The sequence below is a fragment of the Phyllopteryx taeniolatus genome, chromosome 11, assembly GCF_024500385.1.
Source record: "Phyllopteryx taeniolatus isolate TA_2022b chromosome 11, UOR_Ptae_1.2, whole genome shotgun sequence".
Lineage (NCBI taxonomy): Eukaryota > Metazoa > Chordata > Actinopteri > Syngnathiformes > Syngnathidae > Phyllopteryx > Phyllopteryx taeniolatus.
Window position 1 is genome coordinate 15,720,385 of NC_084512.1, and position 23,209 is coordinate 15,743,593.

At 39.7% G+C, this 23,209-nt stretch overlaps 1 protein-coding gene across 2 annotated transcripts; it reads left to right on the forward strand.

Annotated features, from left to right (window-relative positions):
• The first annotated feature begins 4,226 nt into the window (after positions 1-4,226).
• On the forward strand, positions 4,227-22,802 carry LOC133485849 (inhibitor of nuclear factor kappa-B kinase subunit alpha-like). 2 transcript variants are annotated; one of them, XM_061790165.1, is made up of 22 exons: positions 4,229-4,519; positions 7,062-7,184; positions 9,548-9,642; positions 9,715-9,832; positions 9,916-9,985; positions 10,056-10,144; positions 10,243-10,332; positions 10,433-10,557; positions 11,171-11,278; positions 11,365-11,500; positions 12,786-12,986; positions 13,151-13,253; positions 13,411-13,534; positions 16,796-16,947; positions 18,763-18,824; positions 18,908-19,017; positions 19,103-19,152; positions 19,357-19,465; positions 19,548-19,695; positions 19,811-19,854; positions 19,969-20,068; positions 22,471-22,802. In XM_061790165.1, exons 2-22 carry the CDS (start codon positions 7,080-7,082, stop codon positions 22,546-22,548), a joined length of 2,217 nt encoding a protein of 738 aa, XP_061646149.1. In that variant the 5' UTR covers positions 4,229-4,519; positions 7,062-7,079; the 3' UTR covers positions 22,549-22,802. The 2 variants fall into 2 exon arrangements, 1 of the variants encoding a protein (XP_061646149.1); XR_009790822.1 differs by lacking the exon at positions 22,471-22,802 and having other exon boundaries at positions 4,227-4,519; positions 19,594-19,695; positions 19,969-20,065.
• The last annotated feature ends 407 nt before the right edge of the window (positions 22,803-23,209 follow it).

Here is a 23,209-nt window from a genome sequence, read left to right on the forward strand (position 1 = left end):
TGTAGTTTGTACAAATACTGCACATAGCAAGATGAATGCTAATAGATTACTGATGGATTCCTACCCAAAAAGACGCTTTATTTTAGGGTGTCAACTGTGCACCAAACATTTGTTTGAATTTTTTTGGTTATATTGTATGTCATATTATGTATTGAAACACATTTTGATTAAATTAGTCATCATTGGCTTATCCACAAAAAAAAAATGGTTTGCTTGTGCACAAATCATTATTTAAACATTCAAACACACACAAAAGCACCACTCATGCATGCAGTACGTTAATACAACAAGACAAACCTTACATTACCATATAATATAAATCATTTGTGTTTTGTGTAATAAATCCAACAGTATCTCACCCCAAAAAGAAGCAAGTTAAGTTTATAGTTACACTGCAGCAAATACTGTACAGGGGATTTTATCTTTGAAATCCCCCTCCAATATATTACCTCATACATGACGCCTTTATTAGTCACAGTTCCACTTTCCTAATCACAATAGCCACACACGTCTATTAGGGATGACGACATGCTTAGTCAAATCATGGCCAAGGCAGGAAGCAGGAAACAACTAAACAGGAACATGAATGAAAACATCCATTTACTTATTGTTATTGTTTTCAATTGTTCCATCCCAGTCATTCTGTTCAAGGCTACACACACTCAAAATTGCTTTTTTGGTTTCAAAATGAAAGCTGATTCCCTCCTCTGCATGATCACAAATTAAGTTATTCATCTGACTAGAAACCAATCATAACCTGCAAGCCTCAAACCTCTATTTAAAATGTAAATGCTGTGCATCATTAATTGACAGTATACACAACTCAGACACATATTCAAGTGTTATTCATGTGATCAATAGACAAACTGTGTCCTTTATGGCAATGGTTTTTGTACAATTGATCTCTCCAAACATGGCATATATGGTATGGAAATGTTTAAAAATGCACCGAGATGAAATAATAAAACAGGCATTAAAGTGGACATATTATGGACATTATCCTTTTTTATGGTGTGTATGCAAATACTGTATGTAGTTGGTTCTCTAGAGTGCCTGCCCACCAATCAAGTGTGAAATTAAAGGACCACGTAACTCTGCCTATTGCAGAATAAGAATCAGAATCATTTTTATTGACCAAATATGTTAAATATGTAGTGCAGTGATACTGATACAACAAATGAAAAAGCAATGATGCATAGAGTCATGAACAGAGGTGGGTAGAGTAGCCAAATATTGTACTCAAGTAAGCGTATACTGTTATACTAGAGTAATATGACTCAAGTAAAAGTAAAAAGTAGTCCTCCAAATAATTGCTTGAGTAAGAGTAAGAAAGTACTCAGTGAAAAATTACTCCAGTACTGAGTAACTAGTGAGTGACTTCTGATTTATTTTATAAATCAGAAGTGAATATGCAAATTTAGATATTGCTGAACAATATCACTTAATCCATCCATTTTCTGAGGGCATCACTTAATCTAAAACATAATAAACAAAATCTTTATAAAATGCAATTTTTGTAAAATAACAAATTAAGGCAAATTCAGCTCCAAGAAATGGTCTTATTCTATATTGTTTCTATTTGTTAAACAGCACAATACTCGAGGCTCATCGGGCAGATTATAAAAACAGGAACAAGGTTGCAGTGGATATAAAAACTAAACTGTTCAAATAGCAGGTTTTTGTGTTGTAAAAGAATTTTGACCAAGATAATCCATTAATGTGACCTCGACTCAACTGATTTATTTTTGTATCTTTTTGCGAGGGGAGGTGAAAATAAACAACTGAAATCAACTTCATTGACTTGGACTTGATGTTTAACTTGCTGCCTTCATGGCCGGGTCGCCATTACAAAAGAGATGTTCTGTTTTAACTGGTCTTTGACCTGATTAACTAAAGTTTAAATAAAATAAGTACAAATAAATCTGGTTGCACAAGGATGCACTCCCTCTTATAACTGGCATGCGGCTGTGTTCAGATTAAGATACTGATCACATTCAAACTCATGTTCAACTTGATTCCACACACCTACCCCCATTTCAATTTTCATGTACTCCAAACCATCAATACATGTACAGGGCTTTACAGAAACAGTATTTGCTTTATCCAATAAAATGACTGAATGAGGAAGCTGGTTGCTGACAAGACTTATTGATAAATTGTGCAGGAGAGAGAGACGGAGAGAGCCAGAGAGAGAGAGAGAGAGAGAGAGAGAGCGAGAGAGAGAGAGAGAGAGAGAGAGAGAGAGAAAACATGCCAAGACATTTCTATAAAATAGGGCGAATGTTGCCATATGCACAGCCAAAACAACAGCGAAACCTTTGCAACTTATCGCAAGGTATTTTCTCAAGTTAGAAGTGGGCTGAAATATCCACTTTGGCCCGCCAAGCCCAGTAGAAGACGTTGTGTGTGCACATGTGACTTTCTTGTGTTGTTTGATTGGTGAACTAGAATCAAACTTCATTGTGGTAATCACGGTGGCTTGGAGCAACTGCGCCCTACGCGGAAGTCGAAAACGAAAGTCTAAAATTAGATGGTGCACGCAATTATTGCTAATTGAAAGTAGCGAGCGGCATGTAGATGATTGTACCGGAGTAAAAGTACCGTTTCTTCTTAACAAATACTTGAGTAAAAGTTTAAAGTATGCTTCATTAAAACTACTCTGACAAGTACAACTTATCCAAAATGTTACTTGAGTAAATGTAACGGAGTAAATGTAGTGCGTTCCTACCCACCTCTGGTCATTAAGCAATATAAAGTGTCCAGTCTCTGCACTTCTGTTACGTAACAATGGGGCTAATTTACATATTAAGCACTACGCACCAAGTTTCTCAGACAATGAATGACAAGTTCAGCTGGGCTGGGTGATGTTTCAAATTGCCTATATTAATAGTTTAGGGACATACCACAAATTACTCAAACTCATCTTTCAACATTACCCTAAGTGCGTGCACATGTCCATGCTGCAAAGACTCTCCATACCAACCATATGGAAAACACCTCAAAATACAAAGCTTGTTTCTCAATCGAGATGTATCACTTCAACATCCATCCATCCATCCATTTTCTGAGCCACTTCTCCTCACTAGGGTCGCGGGCGTGCTGGAGCCTATCCCAGCTGTCATCGGGCAGGAGGCGGGGTACACCCTGAACTGGTTGCCAGCCAATCGCAGGGCACATAGGAACAAACAACCATTCGCACTCACAGTCATGCCTACGGGCAATTTAGAGTCTCCAATTCATGCATGTTTTTGGGATGTGGGAGGAAACCGGAGTGCCCGGAGAAAACCCACGCAGGCACGGGGAGAACATGCAAACTCCACACAGGCGGGGACGGGGATTGAACCCCGCACCTCAGAACTGTGAGGCTGACGCTCTAACCAGTCGGCCACCGTGCCGCCTATCACTTCAACATAGAGTACAATTGTGCTACTTTTCTCTTCAGACAGGGCTTTTGTGCTATCTTGTAGTGCCTTAGGGTATTCCAGAAAGAGCACAAAATTGTAAAATAGGGGAGTTTTTCAGTGTCTAGTGAACCGGGAATTAAAAAAACAAATTAAAAAAAACAACAATAATTTTGTATTGTAGTGGTGTTTTTAGGCCACAAAAAAAGTGCGTCAATTTTGCTGATTTAATGGTCGCCCCCTTTCCCTATTAGTCTGTTAAATCGCGGTTCCATTGTACTTGCAAAACTCTGGCGAAACAAAATCATTACCACAATTTGTCCAGCAGAATATGGTCCTGGTTAAGGGATGGCTGACGTGCATGAGATAGGCCCATCCTCTCAAACTGCCGACTTCAGCAAGAATAGGGTGTGTAAAGTATTCTATAATACTTGATCCTTGGGGTATTTTGATGACCGCATACCAGACATATGTTATTAATACATTTGCATAATATATCTCCTTAAAAACAAGCGTTTAAAGCCCCTTCGATGTCAATCCCTTTGATTCACTGCAGAGGTAATAAATAGCAAAAACCAAACCAAAAACATAACTCAATATAACTGAGTATAGGACGCCATCTGCAGTCCATATGTAACCTTCAAATGTTTAATGAGACTTTTCACGAGACAGGGTCGGTATCATTCGGAAAAAGAAATCGGCCGCATACATTCTTGCCTTTAAAAATATGTTAATGCAGCCAAAGAAAGTTACTACAAGTAATACCGTAGTGGCCTACTCCAACTCCCCTCCATTTTTTCTTCTTTTGAACCAAAGCTCTCACGCATGCGCAGATGCTATTGAACGTTGACAATTACTTTCACTTTGTTTGGAATTCCCTTTAGGATCCATTACCTCTCAACGACTGCATAAGACCACAAATATCTCAAATGATAACCGCGACAGGCCTCGATAGCTGACGGTTTCGTTACGTGAGGACTTAGTTGCAAACATTGAACAACAACAACAAAAGTACCGTTTTTAAATAAAGTTAGCTAACTTGGAATGCTCATGACTGCACGGCTAATATGTTTTGACGCGATTAAGCCATGATATAGCAAAGCTGACGTCCCAAATAGGTAAGAAGAATTTATACCGAATTTACGTGTTGGACTCTTTATGTGAAGGAAAGTTATCGGGACTACTACTACTGACAGCCTTTCTATATTATAACCACGCTACTTGTTTTTTTAGTGTGCGTATTAGCTGTGTGTGGAAAATACGACACTTTGCGTGTAGGAGATTCTTTCTATGAAGGATGTCTATCTTCACTACTGACAGTCAGTTCTGTATTAACTACAGTAAGCCTACTTGTTTACGTTTGTGTGTGTAGCAAAATCCATCACGTGTAACTGTCGTAAGTTCATGATAGTATTTAAAAATAATATACCGTTCTATATGCGGGATAGTAATATTACTAGGTATATAATTTGCTGAGGATTTTAATATTTAATTGGGTTAGTGTACCCCCCGTTGTTCTATTTGAGGGTTGCATTGATTGAGTGGTGCATAGAGTGGGGCAAAAAAAGTATTTAGTCAGCCACCAGTTGTGCAAGTTCTCCCAAAAGATGAGAGGTGCCTGTAATTTTCATCATAGGTATACCTCACCTATGAGAGACAAAATGAGGGAAAAAAAATCCCAAAAAATCACATTGTCTGATTTTTAAAGAATTTATTAGCAAATTATAGTGGAAAATAAGTATTTGTTCAATAACAAAAGTGTTTGGGATCTTTGTCATGCTGAAAGACCCAGCCACGTTTCATCTTCAATGCCCTTGCTGATGGAATGAGGTTTTCACTCAAAATCTCACAATACATGGCCCCATTCGTTCTTTCCTTTACACGGATCAGGTGTCCTGGTCCCTTTGCAGAAAAACAGCTCCAAAGCATGATGTTTCCACCCACATGCTTCACAGTAGCTGCGGTGTTCTTTTGATTGCAACTCAACATTCTTTCTCCCCCAAACACAAGAAGTTGAGTTTTTACCAAAATGTTCTATTTTGGTTTCATCTGACCATATGGCATTCTGCCAGTCCTTTTCTGGATCATCCAAATGCTCTCGAGCTAACTTCAGATGGGCCTGGACATGTACTGGTTTAAGCAGGGGGGCACGTGTGGCACTGCAGGATTTGAGTCCCTGGCGGTGTAGTGTCTTACTGATGGTAGCCTTTGTTACTTTGGTCCCAGCTCTCTGCTGGTCATTCACTTGGTCCCCCCGTGTGGTTCTGGGACTTTTGCTCACTGTTCTTGTGATCATTTTGACCCTACGGGATGAGATCTTGCGTGGAGCCCCAGACCGAGGGATATTATTAGTGGTCTTGTATGTCTTCCATTTTTTAATAATTGCTCCCACAGTTGATTTCTTCACACCAAGCTGCTTACCTATTGCAGATTCAGTCTTCCCAGCTACAATTTTGTTTCTGGTGTCCTTTGACAGCTCTTTGGTCTTGGCCATAGTTGAGTTTGGAGTGTGACTGTTTGAGGTAATGGACAGGTCTCTTTTATACTGATGAGTTCAAACAGGTGCCATTAATACAGGTAACTAGTGGAGAACAGAGGAGCTTCTTAAAGAAGAAGTTACAGGTCTGTGAGATCCAGAAATCTTGCTTGTTTGTCGGTGACCAAATATTTATTTTCCACCATAATTAGCTAATAAATTCTTTAAGAATCAGACAATGTGATTTTCTGGATTTTTTTTCCACATTTTGTCTCTCATAGGTGAGGTACACCTATGACGAAGATTACAGACCTCACTCATCTTTTTAAGTGGGAGAACTTACACAATTGGTGGGTGACCAAATACTTTTTTGCCCCACTGTATGTTCGTCAGTAATTGTATTATTATTAAGAGAGGAGTTTCAGCCGTTTCAGATTGTGAGCTGCATACAGTAAGCTGCATACATTTTCTCCTAACTTTTCCTAAATTCCAGCTCAGAAGGCGAAACGGTATGTGACCATGATTAATGTGTGTTATTGATCTGTGTTATATCTTATAATTGATGTGATGTTGAGAGCTAATAATTCTGGTTCATGGCTGGTTAAAAGTCTTAGAGGACATGGCGTCCTTGTGGCGCATGTAAGTATTGTACATTGTAATTGTATATTTTTGGTACAGTGTTTCACCGCAAAATGGTTTTCACCAAAGATGGATGTGTGGAGAATAAAAGTTGTTGAACACTGGTTAGTGTGTGTTTCTGAACTAGAAGAAAATCTTTGCCAGCAGTAGCATTTCTATGGGGGCAATGCCCCCTTAACACTGTGCTTGGCCCCCCCTTAGTATGAAGTGGTAACAATTTCCACAGGGCGGCACACCCTTTCCCCATTCTCGAATGGAATTCATCCATCCATCCATTTTCTACACCGCTTAGCCTCACTAATTAAAATGGCAAAATGTTCCACCCATGTCGCTTGGGGCCTGGTTTTGATGTTCCATCAGCAACAATGTAAAGGTGCTAAAAGTACAATATTTTCAGGAAACAAAGTGCTTGCCATTGTATCTGTTGTATATTGATCTCATTAAAGAAACAAGTGTGTACACTTGCACGTAGAGCTACATTTAAACATACCTAAAGGTCAAAATGTATAGTACTAACCCTACCACTGCACTGTCTGTCTTTCCAGGCTACCTCCGTAGTGATCATGGAGCGGGCTTCCATTAAACAGAACCAGATGTGTGGACTATGGGAGATGAAAGAGAGGCTCGGGATGGGAGGCTTTGGGCACGTCTACCTGTATCAGAATCTTGTAAGTGCTCCCATCCACATGGTCACTGCACTGGAAAATATGAACGAGCATTAGGGCCAACCTGAAGAGAAAAAACAATTACACGAGCAGATTTAAATAATTATATTTCGATAATAAGTGATATATTTTGAGAAAAAAATTATTTTCAAGTCAGTAATTTGTTTTAGAGACTAAGGACGTAATCTTACGAGAATAAATGTGTATATTATCAAGATGAAAGTCGTAAGTAATACTAAGAGAATGAAATACTCAGTATTTTTCCACAGCAATATCAGATTATTATCAGTTTTATTATTCATCCATCCATCCGTTTTCTGAGCCACTTCTCCTCTCTAGGGTCGCGGGAGGAGTGCTGGAGCCCATCCCAGCTATCATCAGGCAGGAGGCGGGGTACACCCTGAACTGGTTGCCAGCCAATCGTAGGGCACATACAAACAAACAACCATTCGCACTGACATTCACACCTACGGGGAATTTAGAATTGTCAATTAACCTACCATGCATGTTTTTGGGATGTGGGAGGAAACCGGAGTGCCCGGAGAAAACCCACACAGGCATGGGGAGAACATGCAAACTCCACACAGGCGGGACCGGGGATTGAACCCCGCTCCTCAGAACTGTGAGGCAGACGCTCTAACCAGTCATCCACCATGCCGCCAGTTTTATTATTAGTATTAATAAATATTTGAGTCTGTTCCAGAGAGAGAACAACGCACACACCGCGTTAGGTGTAGCTGCGGACAGCCTCCAATACAAGTTACTGTGTTTATGAAGTAGACCACAATTACCGTACTTTGGTATCACTGTTAGTGTGGTGTGTGGTGACTGCATCTGTCAATGTATCCATTAACTGCAATATCATAGGGCTTAAGTTTATTATATGAATCCGGTTGCCATAAAGCGTTAAGGCCATTGCTTTACATTGTAGGTACTGTATATGTGAAGAAACGCTGATGACACGGTGGCCATTTTCTGACAGATCGTTGTTCCGCAACTGCACTGGCTGTGCTGGGAGCAGGTATAAAAAGCAAAATAAAACTTGCTTTTCATTGACTGATGCATAAAATTCCTTGGGATTCCCCACAAAAGACATACCCTCCATTTTTTTATTTTTAAAATCAGTTGACGCTTGAGATTTTTTTGCAGGTTTCAAAAAAAAGCCATCCATTTCCAGGCACAAGACGCACTGAGACGTTGATGTGACTCTATTTAAAGATAAGATGACTGACTTTCACTCCATTCTATCAACCATGAAAGAAATTGACCGGACTCGTTCATGAGCGTATCATAAAGTGGTTCACTCAGTCACTGTCACTCACAAACATTTGCCGGTAACTAAATACATCTTGGCGTGGCTCCAAACATCAAATTATGCCTCATAATTCCCAATAAACATATTGGGATGTGGGAATTAAAGGTTTACTGAAAAACTGGTCTTGATACGCCGTATAATATTGCTAATAATCATAATGATGTCAATCAAGCTGGGAAAGGTCACAAAAGGCTCGTTCACTATTATTAAAAAAAAAGTCAATTACAGACATTAAAAAGTTTCTAATTTCTGTATTACTGAAGTACTTCAATAATTTTGATGTCATTTTAAAGGGGTTTCTCAGCTTTTTCCAATGGAACAAGTTTCTTCAAATTTGGAGCAGCTTAAAATTTTTCTTCTCATACCTATACGGTTCATTGTTCATCCTTACTCAGGCAACCAATAGCTTTTCTGATGTCGTTCCTTCACTTACCCTTTTAAAAGTATGACTTTCCTCTCATGACATTGCAACTTTCATCTAAAAAACATACAACTCTTCATCAAAAGTACACACATTTAAATCTCATATCACGACTTTAATCTCGAAAAAATATGCAATTTATTTCTTGAAAATATACAACTTTAAGGCGGCACGGTGAACCACTGGTTAGCACATCTGCCTCACAGTTCTGAGGACCCGGGTCCAAATCCAGCCTTGCCTGTGTGATGTTTGCATGTTCTCCCTGTGCCTGCGTGGGTTTTCTCTGGGTACTCTGGTTTCCTCCCACATCCCAAAAACATGCATGCTAGGTTAATTGAAGACTCTAAATTGCCCGTAGGTGTGATTGTGAGTTTGAATGGTTGTTTGTCTATATGTGCCTTGTGATTGGCTGGCGACCAGATCAGGGTGTACCCTGCCTCTCTTTAGCACGCCTACGACCCTAGTGAGGATAAGCGGAACGGAAAATGGGTGGATGGATGTACAAGTTTATCTTATATTGTATTTTTTTTCCTTTCAGTTTGGCCCTAATACTCCTTCATAGGAAAACAAAAAGATAAGAATGCATCATTATTTTTGCTTGTAAGTGATTTTATTATTTGTGTTGAGCAGAAGTCGGGGAAGAAGTTAGCTGTGAAAATCTGCCGTCTCGAACTGAGCTCCAAGAACAAGGAACGCTGGGGCAGAGAAATCCAGATCATGAAGAAGTGAATGTGGATAAACAACTGTTGTAGGGCATGACAAACCTAGATTTTTACCTTGGTATTTATCCATTTCAGGTTGAACCATGTGAATGTTGTTCAGGCCAGCGAAGTTCCACAGGAATTGAGCTTGATTGCTCTGAATAACCTACCGCTGCTGGCAATGGAGTACTGCTCTGGAGGAGACCTACGCAAAGTAGTTATGAACTAAGTGGTTTATTATATTACGGCTTTGAACATTGAACTGTCACAACATATATTTCCTTAAAACCTGCATAGGTTCTAAGTAAACCAGAAAATTGTTGTGGGCTGAAGGAGAGTGAAGTGCTCGCCCTGCTCCGTGACATCGGTAAGATTTTTTTTGCTGTGAAAAGCCCCAGTGTGATGATGCAGTTCAATGCATTTTAACTTCTTGACAGGAAGCGGTATCCAGTACCTTCATGAAAATAAGATTATACACAGAGATCTAAAGCCAGAGAATATAGTTCTGCAAGAAATCAGTGGCGAGGTAAACCTCTTTCTTGGATGTAAACAAAAGTGTCATCTGTAATGTTTTAATTATTATACTGGTTTCTTGTGGATGTGGTCACTCTCATTTTCCGTCAGCTGGTCCATAAAATTATAGATCTTGGTTATGCAAAAGATCTTGACCAAGGCAGTGTCTGTACGTCATTTGTCGGAACTCTCCAATATCTCGTAAGTTCACTAAATTATATATTACCGGTACTTTGCAGTGTAATATTTGTTTTGTGTGTTATTGATCTGTAATATAAGTGTTTTGTTGTGTGTGTTCCAGGCTCCAGAGCTGTTTGAAAGTAAACCTTACACAGTAACTGTGGACTATTGGAGTTTTGGAACAGTGATCTTTGAATGCACGTGTGGTTTTCGCCCATTTCTACACCACATGCAGCCCGTACAGTGGTGAGTTTGGCAAATGCTTGGTAATTATACTTAAAGTACTGTATATATAAACATGTACAACTCTGAAAAAAATTAAGAGACCCAAAAAGAATACTTGATCTTTGTTGGTATTTTGACCATTTTCTGCAAATATAGGCCAATGACAATATTTGTATTTTGAATTTGGGAATGACATTATTTTGTCAGTAGCATGGAATAAAGCTAAAATGTGCACTTGAATCTAACATATAGCTATAAATGGCAAAATCAGACACACTGATAATTTTGCAGAGGTCTCCTCTATTTTTTTTCCAGAGATGTTTCTGACAACGCAGGGTTCTCATGGGTCCTTGCTTGAATTTTGTTGTGTTTTCAATATTTTTACGTGATGGATACATTTCTTTCACAGGTTACCTATCCGACTGACTCATTCACGTTATGTGTCCAAATGAAAAAATAAAGCTTACATATGCTTGTCAAAACTGAAATCTTTATCCCCTCTGCTATTTCGAAAGATGGTGATGGTGATGCTTGAATTTGACTATGTAAATTGTGTATGAACTCTGCTTGCAACACCCTATTATGAATGTTTACAATATTTGGTGTCTATGTAATATGCGTGCCTTTTTATTAGGACAAGCCAAGTTAAAAACAAAGGTGCCAAGGATATCATGGCAGTGGAGGACATGAATGGAGAAGTTCGATTCTCAGCACATCTTCCATATCCCAACAACCTCAGCAGGTAGAGACAAATGCAACAATTATTATGCTATAAATCAAGTATCTAATTTTATGCCCATTTTACAATCCTTGCATGTTTGTGTTAAGGCCGTTGCTGCAGCCAGTAGAGAATTTGCTGCAGATGCTGCTACTGTGGGACCCAGTAGCCCGTGGTGGAGGGTTGGATCCTCTTACGTCTAAGGCAAACTGTTACAGAGTTCTCCAGAATATTCACAACATGAAGGTCAATAATAACAACAGTATTACTCAATTTATGACGCACTTTGTTTGTAGTTTGTGCATCAAGTCTAGCAGCATCCATACATACAAGACAACAAAAGTAAACACGAAGGACAGTTTTTAAATTAAGGTTTTTATTATTAAGGGAGAGAAAAAATCCCAACCTACATGGCCATATTTGAAAAGGTGATTTTCCCTTTAACCTAATAACTGGTTGGGCCACCCTTAGCAGCAACAACTGCAATCAAGCATTTCTAATAACTTGTAAAGAGTCTCTTACAGCACTGTGGAGGAATTTTGGCCCACTAATCTTTGGCAGAATTGTTGTAATTCAGCCAGATTTGAGGGTTTTTGAGCATGAACCACCTTTTTAAGGTCATGCCACAGCATCTCAATAAGATCCATGTCAGCACTTTGACTAGGCCACTCCAAAGTCTTCATTTTGCTTTTCTTCAGCCATTCAGAGGTGGACTTTCTGGTGTGTTTTGGATCATTGTCCTGCTGCGCTCTTGGGGTAATTTTGGTCGGCCGGCCACTCCTGGTAAGATCCACCACTGCTCTATGTTTTCACCATTTGTGGATAATGGCTCTCTTACTGTGGTTCGCTGAAGTCCCAGCGTTTTAGAAATGGCTTAATATTATTTTCCACACTGATAGATCTCAATTACTTTCTTTCTCATTTGTTCCTGAATTTCATTAGATCTCGGCATGATGTCTAGCTTTTGAGGACCTTTTGCTCTTCTACAATTTGTCAGGCAGGTCCTTTTTAAGTGATTTCTTGATTGAGAACAGGGGTGTCAGTATCAGGCCTGGGTGTGGCTAGAGAAATTGAACTCTGGTATGATAAACCCACAGTTATGTATTAACAGGGGGGGCTATCAGTTTTCCACACAGAGCCATGTGGGTTTGGATGTTTTTTTTCTCCCTTAATAATAAAAATCTTCATTTAAAAACTGCATTTTGTGTTTTCGTCTGACATTTAAGACATTAAAACACAAGTACAGAGTCATTGAGCAATGAAAGGGTACATACCGGTAATGTGAGAATGCTGATACCATGACCATTGTGCAAATGATGCAGAGTTGTCAAGAAATTTAAAGTGACTATTAATTTGAAATTAAAACTTTTTAATTCATTAATTTGTTTAAGTTTTCATTTAACTTTAGTAGACATGCTGCTGAGCTTGTGTGCTCCCTGCACCTTTTGTTAGAATTACGGTAGCTGTAATACTAAAGCTCTGTCATAAATTTTGCTTTATAAAGATAATAATTCCTAGATTTGGTGCTCAGGTTATCCATGTGTTGGACATGACGTCAGCCCAGCTGCACTCTTTGGTCTTGGAGGCCGAAGAGAGCTTACACTCCTTGCAGATTCGTTTGGAGACGCACACACAAACACACATCTCCCCACTGAATCAAGAACTGCTGTGGGAGACGGGAATCTCCCTCGACCCACGCAGATCTCCTGCACACTGTCTACAAGGTGGTTTGGTATGTTATGCTTATGCAGAAGTAAAATTTGTATTGAAATGAAATCATCATCTTGCAGCCACCTTGTCATAATTGGTCGGAAGACTCAAATTCAAAGCTAATGACAATACCTTTAGACTATATCTGCACTGTGCGCATTAATATTTGTTGTTGTGCTCTCTCAGAGAGGCTGGGACACTTCCATCGTCTTCCTGTTTGATAAGAGCCAATCCAAGTACTCCGGTCCCCTCTCTGCCAGACCCCTGCCGAACAGTGTCAACTTTATAGGTGGGAATTGTCACTTTAAAATAGGATCCAAATCTTGTTCTTTCCTCATTCTTTTAATTACAATTAAACGGTTGAACTTGAAAATGACATTGTAGGGCTTGGCTCACAGATAAAAAAGTAGTTTTAAAGTAATGGGAACAAATGTTTGTTTCCGTAGTCAGGGAGACGAATACACAGCTCCCACTGGCTGCATTGAGGAAGGTATGGGGAGAAGCAATCAGCTACATTTGTGGACTAAAAGAGGACTACGCCCGCCTGTACCAGGGACAAAGGGCTGCTATGTAAGTACAGTGCTAAATACATTTACGGAATTGCAATTTGAGTGCTCCTTTAGAAAAATCTTAACCAGATGGGGGAACAACCACATCAATTGATAGATGGATTCATAAAAACCTTTCCAAAGGAAATAATAATAGGAAGTATAGTAATTTCTTCACCATCAGAAAACGTGTATTGACTTTATGGGCAAATTTCAAATTGCTGTAAAGGTTTTCAAGTGTAAAAAGAATCTAATCAATGCAAAATCCAGATTAAAATATAAAAACACAAACACACTAAAACACTTTAATTACATTCATCATGACTTCTGTGATAATACGTTTTGGATTTTTTTTGTGTTCAAATATTTTTCAGTTAAAGAGAAGTTTTCTTACTTGCTAACAATTTGAGCTGACGCTACAGCCTTTGTCAGAGCTGTCACGGCTTTCAGGTGTGCTGATCAGGCTTCAAGTAAAATTCCACACCCCCCGATATTCTTCATGGGCGGAGCGGAGTTGAAGAACTGACACAGTTGGCGAATTTTACTTTGAAAATTTCCCAGCCCAATTAGCTGTTTTAGACACGTCACATCAGGAAGTGGTGACAGCCCTGACAAAGGGTGAAGCTTTAAAGTATAAAAACAAGTACATTGTTAACACTGGCAGTGTAACTACTTTGAATGCGAGTCCTCTTTTGGGAAAAATGTGTTGCAAAGAAAAAGCAAAACACAACCCTAGACTTAATCCAATGATAATCACTGAGGTTTGCTGTGTTCTTGTGTGATACAGAATTCAAAATTAACCCTTTTTGAGTAGGGCCATTATGAGCTAAGTTGTGGTGGCCTTGTCAGAACAAGTACTGGCCCCATATATTCATGATACAATATGATAAGTTTCAATGATTTCACATACCTGCACATGCACATAGATTGATAACTCTATACTCTACTACTCTCTCTCTCTCTACTTTGTAACTGTCTTATATGAATCAACCTTTTGAAAAGCCCCTCTTTGAATAGTTTTGAGTGAAAAAATATTGACATCTTAACTTTTAAATTTTTGTTTTGAAGTTTAATTGATTTAGTACAACGTCTTAGCATTATATAAATATTCTAATATACTGTAATGTAGTGACAGTTTCATTTACAGAATGACATTAAAAGGAAGATCAGGTTTAGTGATATATATATAAATATAGATATATAAAGTAAGAAAAGATATACCTGTAATGTAATTTTGAGAACATTTATTGTGCATATCTCAAAAGTCAAAACTCAGCACTAATGTACTATTATTGATATTATAAATATTAAATATAGTATATTGAGTCACTGATGGTGTAGTGGTACTCTCGCCTGACTTTGGTGTAGGCAGCATGGGTTCAGTTCCCACTCAGTGACTGTGTGAATGTGAGTGCGAATGGTTGTACGTGTCTATATGTGCCCTGCAACTGACTGGCGACCAGTTCAGGGTGTAGGCCTTTCGCCCGAAGTCAGCTGGGATAGGCTCCTGCGACCCTAACTAGGATAAGCGGTGTTGAAAATGGATGGATTTATAGTATATTGATATATTTTTAAGTGTAACCTTATAGACCCCTCCTCTCAGCTGACGTATGCGGGAACGTTTTAATTCATTTCTGGTTTGCGGACATGTCATCAGCTGCAGCAACAGCTGTTGTATTATTTTTCTCTGTAGACGAGGGGTGTCAAACTAATTATTGTGGTGGGCCCCATCGTAGTTATGGTTTACCTCGGAGGGCCGTTATGGATGGGCGAGTACCGATACCAGGTGTCGGCATCGGGCCGATACCGGCCTCATTTCGAGGTGGAGGCACGGTGGACGACTGGTTAGAGCGTCTGCCTCACGGTTCTGAGGACCGGGGTTCAATCCCCGGCCCCGCCTGTGTGAAGTTTGCATTTTCACCCCGTGCCCGTGTGGGTTTTCTCCGGGCACTCCGGTTTCTTCCGACATCCCAAAAACATGCATGGTAGGTTGATTGACAACTCTAAATTGCCCGTAGGTGTAAATGTGAGTGCAAATGGTTGTTTGTTTATATGTGCCCTGCAATTGGCTGGCAACCAGTTCAGGGTGTACCACGCCTCCTGCCTTTTGATAGCTGGGATAGGCTCCAGCACGCCCGCGACCCTAGTGAGGAGAAGTGGCTCAGAAAATGGATGGATGGATGGGTACTTGCGAAGGTTGCCGATACCAGCCACACATACTTAAGGGAAAAAAATAATAAAGTCCTACTCGGCAGTAGTTGGCACTACACTGCGACCTTTGACACATCGGTAAATCATTATTTGGGTCAGAAAGAAAGAGCTTTGTTCACAATTATCTGTCATTGTGTGAATTTAAATTTTATATATCAAAAGTACGAGTCGTATTGGTATCTGTGAGTACTTAGGAGTGAATACTGGTATCAGTCTGAAAACAAGTGGTATTGAACATCCTTACTATGAACCCATACAAATGTATGATCCCCAAATATTATTGCATAGTTACAATAAATTAATGAATAGTTAGTTTTGAAATCAGAAGTCAGTAAAAATATGTTATACATTTCCAGTAATACTTTTTTCAATTTATTTTAAAGGGGATTGATTTTTAAAAAAAACAAAAAACAAATGCTTGCAATATCTCAATCTGCAGTTTTGGTATTTTAGCAAGAGACGTCAAGTTGACGCATATGATTTGCTTTCGCAGGCCACATGAAATGATGCGGTGGGCCGTATCTGGCCCCCGGGCCATCAGTTTGACACCTGTGCTCTAGACACTTGCCTACTAATTTGTTTTTTATAGTTTGTTACTCTGTGCTGTAATGCGGTTTAAGCCAGACTTCAGTGAAAAACGTACTGCAGCACCCATCTAAGCACTTCAACTACATTTCCCGATAGCTGAACAATTAGCTTGGCTTCTCCTGTTAATTACTTTTCGCCCTCCTGATAATGATACTCGTCAGAAGTGTAGCTTATTCGCTGCCATGGAGGAGATGATTTGGAGCGGCTCCGCACAAAGTTCAGCCGTGCTAGCTAACCAGCAGCAGCTGCGGGCCTGGAGGAGCTGCCACCACCATCGTCAGACTTGCTTAAAGACATTTTTACACTGAGGCAGATGAGATGACGTCCTCAAAAAGCATCATCGCTCTTGGTCGGTCGAGTCCAAATCTTTACCTTCGACCAAATTTATAATGTCTACTATATTGCATTTAGCTTAAAAAAGGACGAGCTGGGAGATGCACCCGCTCCTAAAAAGCATTCATTTCCTGTGTTTGTCGGTGCGTAGGCTGAGTCTGCTGCGTTACAACACCAACTTAACACGCTGCAAGAACCAGCTCTTCTCACAGTCACAGCAGCTGCAAGCCAAGCTGGCTTTCTTTAAAACCAGCATCCAGCACGACTTGGAGCAATACACCAAGCAGAGACACACAGGCATCTGTGAGTGTCTCTCATTTTCTCCCTCTATTCAAGTCATGCATCCATGGAAATACAGTTGATATAAATAGTTTACACAACCCTGTTCAAATGCCAGGCTTTTGTGATATTTAAAAAAAAATAGACCAAGATAACTCATTTAAAACATTTTCCACCTTTAATGTGACCCATAACCTGTACTACTCAATTAAAAACAATGAAATATTTTAAAGTGGGGAAATAAAAATGAGATAATGTGTTTGCAGAGGTGTCCACACCCTCTTATTACTGGAATGTGGTTATGTTCAAAATTAACGAATCACATTCAAACTCAGGTCAAATGAGTGTCAGCACACACCTGCCACCGTTTAAAGTTCCTCTGACCATCCATCCATCCACAATCTTCCGCTTATCCGGGGTCTGGTCGTGGGGGCATCAACCTAAGTAAGCAGAGAAGCCCAGACTTACCTCTCGCCAGCCACTTTGTCCATCTCTTCCGAGGGATCCCGAGGCGTTCCCTGGCCATCCGGGAGACATAGTCTCTCCAGCGTGTCCTGGTTCTTCTCTGGAACACCTCAACAGAGAGGAATACAGGAGGCATCCTAAACAGATGCCTGAGCAACCTCTTCTCAAGAGGACTGCTACTGGAGCCCAAGCTGTATGTGGACGTAAGCCGGACTGTATCTAGTCGGAACTTCTCGCCCTCATTAACCAGCTCAGACTTTGTCCCTGCCAGAGAGGTTACATTCCATGTTGCTAGAACCAGCTTCTGTAGCCGAGGATCAGACCGCCGGGGTCCCCGCCTTCAACTACCACCCAACTCTCTAAACACCCGAGCACCTTGACCCCTCTCACAAGGTGGTGAACCCAAGGGAAGGGGGACCCACGTTGCCTCTTCATGCTGTGCACAGCCAGGGCCCATGGGTGCAGGCCCGGCCACCTGGCACTCGCCATCGAGTCCCACCTACATGCCTGGCTCCAGAGGGCGGCCCCGGTGACCCACGTCCAGTCGAGGGAAAGCGAGGTCCAAATGTTGTATTCATCGAAGGAGCCATGCTTTGTCTGGTCCCTCACCTAGGACACTTTTGTCATCGGTGACCCTACCAGCGGCACAAAACCTCAGACAACTTAGCTCCTAGGATCATTACGAAACACAAACCCCTCCACCACGAGGGTTAAAATGCCTCTGATTAACCCCAAATAAAGTTCAGTTGTTGTAGTGGGCATTTGCTGGCATTTTTCCCCTCGACGTGTTTGGGAAATTTTTTTATGGTTCAATGAAACCAAAGTTGAACTTTTTTGCCATCACACTAAAGGGTATATTTCCTCAAACACAACACTGCTCATCACCAAAAGGACACCATACCTTACCAGTGAAGCATGCTGGTGGCAGCATCGTTTTTCTCCAGCTGGAAGTGGGGCCTTAGACAAGTTGGGAATTATGATGAGTTCCAAATAGCAGTCAGTGTTAGTTAACACAAAACCTTCAGACTTCTGGTGTAAAGCAAAAAATGTCAAGAAAAGTCTCTTAGAACATCTGAAATTAATTTGGGGATAATCAGAGGGGTTAAATGGTGGCAGGTGTGTGCTGACTGCCATTTAACATGAGTTTGAATGTGATTGCTTATTTCTTAAAGCAGCCCATATCCCAGTTATAAGGGTACACACACATGTGCAACCAGTTTATTTCAGTTTATTTTTAGTTTGTATTTAAAAAAGATTGCATTTTTTTCACATCACAAAAACCTGGCCATTGAACAGGGGTGCGTAGACTTTTATATCCAATGTGTTGAAAATTATTACTGAGTAAATGACCTGCTGTTCTGTATTTATACAAAGCTTCAGAAAAGATGCTTAGGACGTGGCATGAAAATGAGGCAAAAGCAGATGGCTTTACAAAAGTAGGACAAAAATTATGAAGTTAGAATTGCAGACATACTTCCATTTGAGAATTCACACATTTAACAAAGATTTTCTACTGTAGGTTGCTGATGTGGGATATCTGGATGAAGAGATAGTTGCACTTCATTCTGAAATAGTGGAATTGCAGCGGAGTCCGTTTTTGAGGAGACAAGGAGACTTAATGGAACAGCTGTCAGTATTTTTGTAATCGTGTAACAATCATATCAGTGCTGTGCAGTTCACACTAAATAACTTAACTCCATGTGTTTTTCCACAGTGAGGCAAAAGCTATTGAACTCTACAAGCAACTAAAAGCTAAATGCAAAAGTTAGTGCAGAGCTTCACATTTATTATTATAAATATATGCATTAAAGGATGTATCAATATACTGTATGTAAGGAGATAAGTGTTTCACTTAATAAAGTGACTTAACTTGTTACTTAATTTCTCCATAACAGTTTTAGAAAGGTGAGTAAATAAACACCCCTAACCACTATTTGTGGAAATAAAGTTTTTTGTTTGTTTGTACAGGCCCCGACCCACCGCATGGTTACAGTGACAGTTCGGGCATGGTGAAGGCCATACTACAAATGGTTCAGAACCAAGACCGAGTGCTGAAAGACTTGTACACTGCCCTTGGGTAATTTACCCATGAACAATCGAGCAAAGTCCAGCACGACTGATGTGTCATTCTACTTATCCAAACGTGTTCCACTCTGCAGTACAATTCTGATGTGTAAGCAACGCATCGTTGATTTGTTCCCAAAGCTGGAGAAGGCAGTGGAGAGCATACAGATGGCAGAGGCAGCCGTAATGCAGATGCAAACAAAGCGGCAGAAAGAGTTTTGGTATCTTCTTAAGATTGCCTGTGTGAGTACTAGTATTAAGAGTATAAAAATTAATATTCAGTAGCCATTATATTTTGGAGATTGAAGCATAAACTAAAAACGTGATTCTGTAGTTGATACTGTGTTTGTGTCTCAAGTCCCAGAACAATACCCAGATTTGTGTTCAGCCATCCAGTGATAGGTAACAAACTCTTGCCAAAGAAATCTTAACAGAAGTATTTTGTTTAGTTGTCTTTGAAGCAAAAGACAAGGAATTTTTTCCAAGTTAATCTAACAATCATTTTTTATCTTGTAGTGAAACTGTTCCTCAATTATTGGACGACAACCAGCTTTATCTAAGTAAGCTCACATCTTTGCTGCAAGATGTCAACCATGAGAGGGAGCAAACTATCATGGTACAGTATACAAAGTGCATACCATAATATAGCATCTTATTCAACTTGTTTACACAACAACTTGATATTTATGCTTGACATTGGAGGCTTAAAATAATCGTCAATAGTAATAGTATTTTGTGCGTGTAAAGCTCTGGCAGTACTCTGGTAAATATACCCACCTTATATTATTTCGACAAATTATTGTAGCTCCACAAAATTGTAGATTTATGGAAGTCCTATTTTAAATCTAGATAGCTTTCTGGCATCTTTTATGTTCATTAAGGTTGGAAATGTACACACACAAGAAATATGCAGACTAATTGTGTGCATTGTAACTCCTCACACCTGACACTACACAGCCAATCAAATCATTTATTCAGAGTCAGTTTATTGGGGTGAGTGTCGCTAAATCTTATTTCTTTATTTGCAACCTCCTTGGTCCTCGAGCCTCGTTCCTCTATTTACATGTTGGCCCCTCCCACCAGAGGTCATGTGGAGGAGAACAACAGAAGAGGGACAAATGTTTGAAGAAATGAGACATTTTCTCTTCAATATCATCATTTCATGGAGATCTCAATTAAAGATGATGTCACTACATTGACACGTGTCACCAATCAATGGTCTCCATGTCTGAATTATCAGTATCGCAAAACGTCCACTTAATGCTTTATTTTTTAAATGGAATTAAATTCAAGTCAAATCTGATCAACACTATTACTCTTCACAACTCCGATCGTGAATGGGTTTTACCAGAACCTCACCACCTGTTCCCCACACCCCTTGCTCACAACGTATTTTTGTAGTGAAGTGTAACTATGGACACAGTGTTGCTATGTTGGCTATTTATTCCCTGGAATGTAAAAACAGTGTAGAATCATCAAAACATTTCTATTTTCATGATGTAGCCAAATGCATTTGATAAAAATACTGCTTTTCATTGCTTCTTATCCATGAGTCAATGTAATTAAGTAATATCAGTTTTAAATACTGCCCAAAATAAAACTGAGACTCAGCAAAATATGTATATAAAAACTAAAATAATCAAGAAATGACAAAAGCAAAATAAAATACTATTTCATTTTAAGTCCTGCTCTGTTTATAATCCGGCTGGTAGATGCCCATTTACGATCGTAATTTTCGAGGAACGAAAAAACTTGCACAAAGGAAACATCCGTGGTTCCTCGATAATAGCTCCTCCGTGGAGGCTCTTTGATGCTTGATCCCTGCTCCTTGACACGTTTAAGACAATTGAGATGCTCCTTTATATGAGGGCGTGAAAATCCACCCTGTGTGGATGGAAGCAGGCAAGCTGTGAATAGGGACATTCAAAGAAGAAAGTTCAACTTAAATATTATCGATAATATTGTGATTTAAAAGTGCAAAACAACAAAAACTAATTTGTTGATTTGTTAATGTTACTTCAGATTGTTCATTTCAAAAAAAAAATTTCAAATGCAGTTTACTGAGAAAACAGGAGCAGCAACTGAACAGGTCACACTCAAACATTCTTGTTTTAGCATTTACTGCATTTAGTTTATTTACGCCGGCACGGTGACCGACTGGTTAGAGCGTCAGCCTCACAGTTCTGACGACCCGGGTTCAATCCCCGGCCCCGCCTGTGTGGAGTTTGCATGTTCTCCCCGTGCCTGCGTGGGTTTTCTCCGGGCACTCCGGTTTCCTCCCACATCCCAAAAACATGCATTAATTGAAGACTCTAAATTGCCCGTAGGTGTGACTGTGCGTGCGAATGGTTGTTTGTTTGTATGTGCCCTGCGATTGGCTAGCAACCAGTTCAGGGTGTACCCCGCCTCCTGCCCGATGATAGCTGGGATAGGCTCCAGCACGCCCGCGACCCTAGTGAGGAGAAGCGGCTCAGAAAATTGATGGATGGATGGATAGTTTATTTACAGGCACTTTACAAGGCCTTGTTCAAAAACACAATTTTTTTAACACAAACTTAATAAAGTTTCTGTTAGCCCTTACTGTTGTTAGTTAGTCCTTACACCACAGTGTGAAAGAAATGTTAGGGATTCCTTAATGTATAACTGAGGACCTGAAGAACCCTGGTATGATCGACATGGTGAACATTCATGTTTCATGGATCTGGTTGCTTTCTGTCGGGTGGTGGCGTATTTTCCCTTGTGATTCTCTCATTGACGTTCATTAAGCTTAAATGTCATTTACCCCATGTTTCATTGCATTTCATTGGTCTGAGTTTAATGAAAGTTTTTTTTAAAAGTCCTTCAATTATAAAATCCCTCAACTACATGTGAATATGAAAAGTTAAGACATTTTGATCATAAGTTATTTTAAAAAAAAACAACATGCCCAAGTTACTCTCAAAATAAGATGGCAGTAATTTTATCATATTTCATTACGTGTCTTCTAATGACATATTTTGTCTCTTTGTTTTTCTTCAGGATCAAGACTGGAGTTGGATCTCTAATGGCGCAGCGAAACACAACCAAAAGGCCTCAAACTACCAAACAACTCAATGAGTCAAAGACCTGTTATTAGTGCCTTACTTGTATGCTGCCTGGAAGGTTTTCATTATTTTTGTATTTTTGCCTTAGACAGAATAATGTTGTAGACACAGACTTTATAACATGACATGTGAAACACAATGATATAACCTATTAGTTTTGTTGTTGGTGGTGGTGTTTTTTTTAAGCATGTCACAGCCTGTAAGATGAAACTTATTTATTTTATTGTTGAAACTGACCAGAATAAAGTATTGCCAAAAAAAAACATGTAATTTCTTCAATTTTTCAAATGTGTGTGCCAAACACAGCACACTCGACACACAACATACAGGCAGATACCTAAGGAAACCACCTTTCATATTCAAAATCTTTTTTTTAATTTGACACACACATGTGGACCTCAGCACATTATGTCATAGGAGTAAAATCCATCACATGCACATCTATGGACAAATTAAGAGTCTTCAATGAACCTAACAAGTATGTGACAGGAATGTAGGGCAAGCAAAGAGAGAACATGCAAACTCCACACGGAGGGTTTAAGATGAAATTCAACCTCAGAACTGTGAGGCAGACATGCTACCCACTAATCTCTCTGCTGCAATAGTTGAAATAAAATATAGTTTAAAAGTTATGGAACTTAAACAAGAACAGTAGTTAAAATAGAATATCTAGC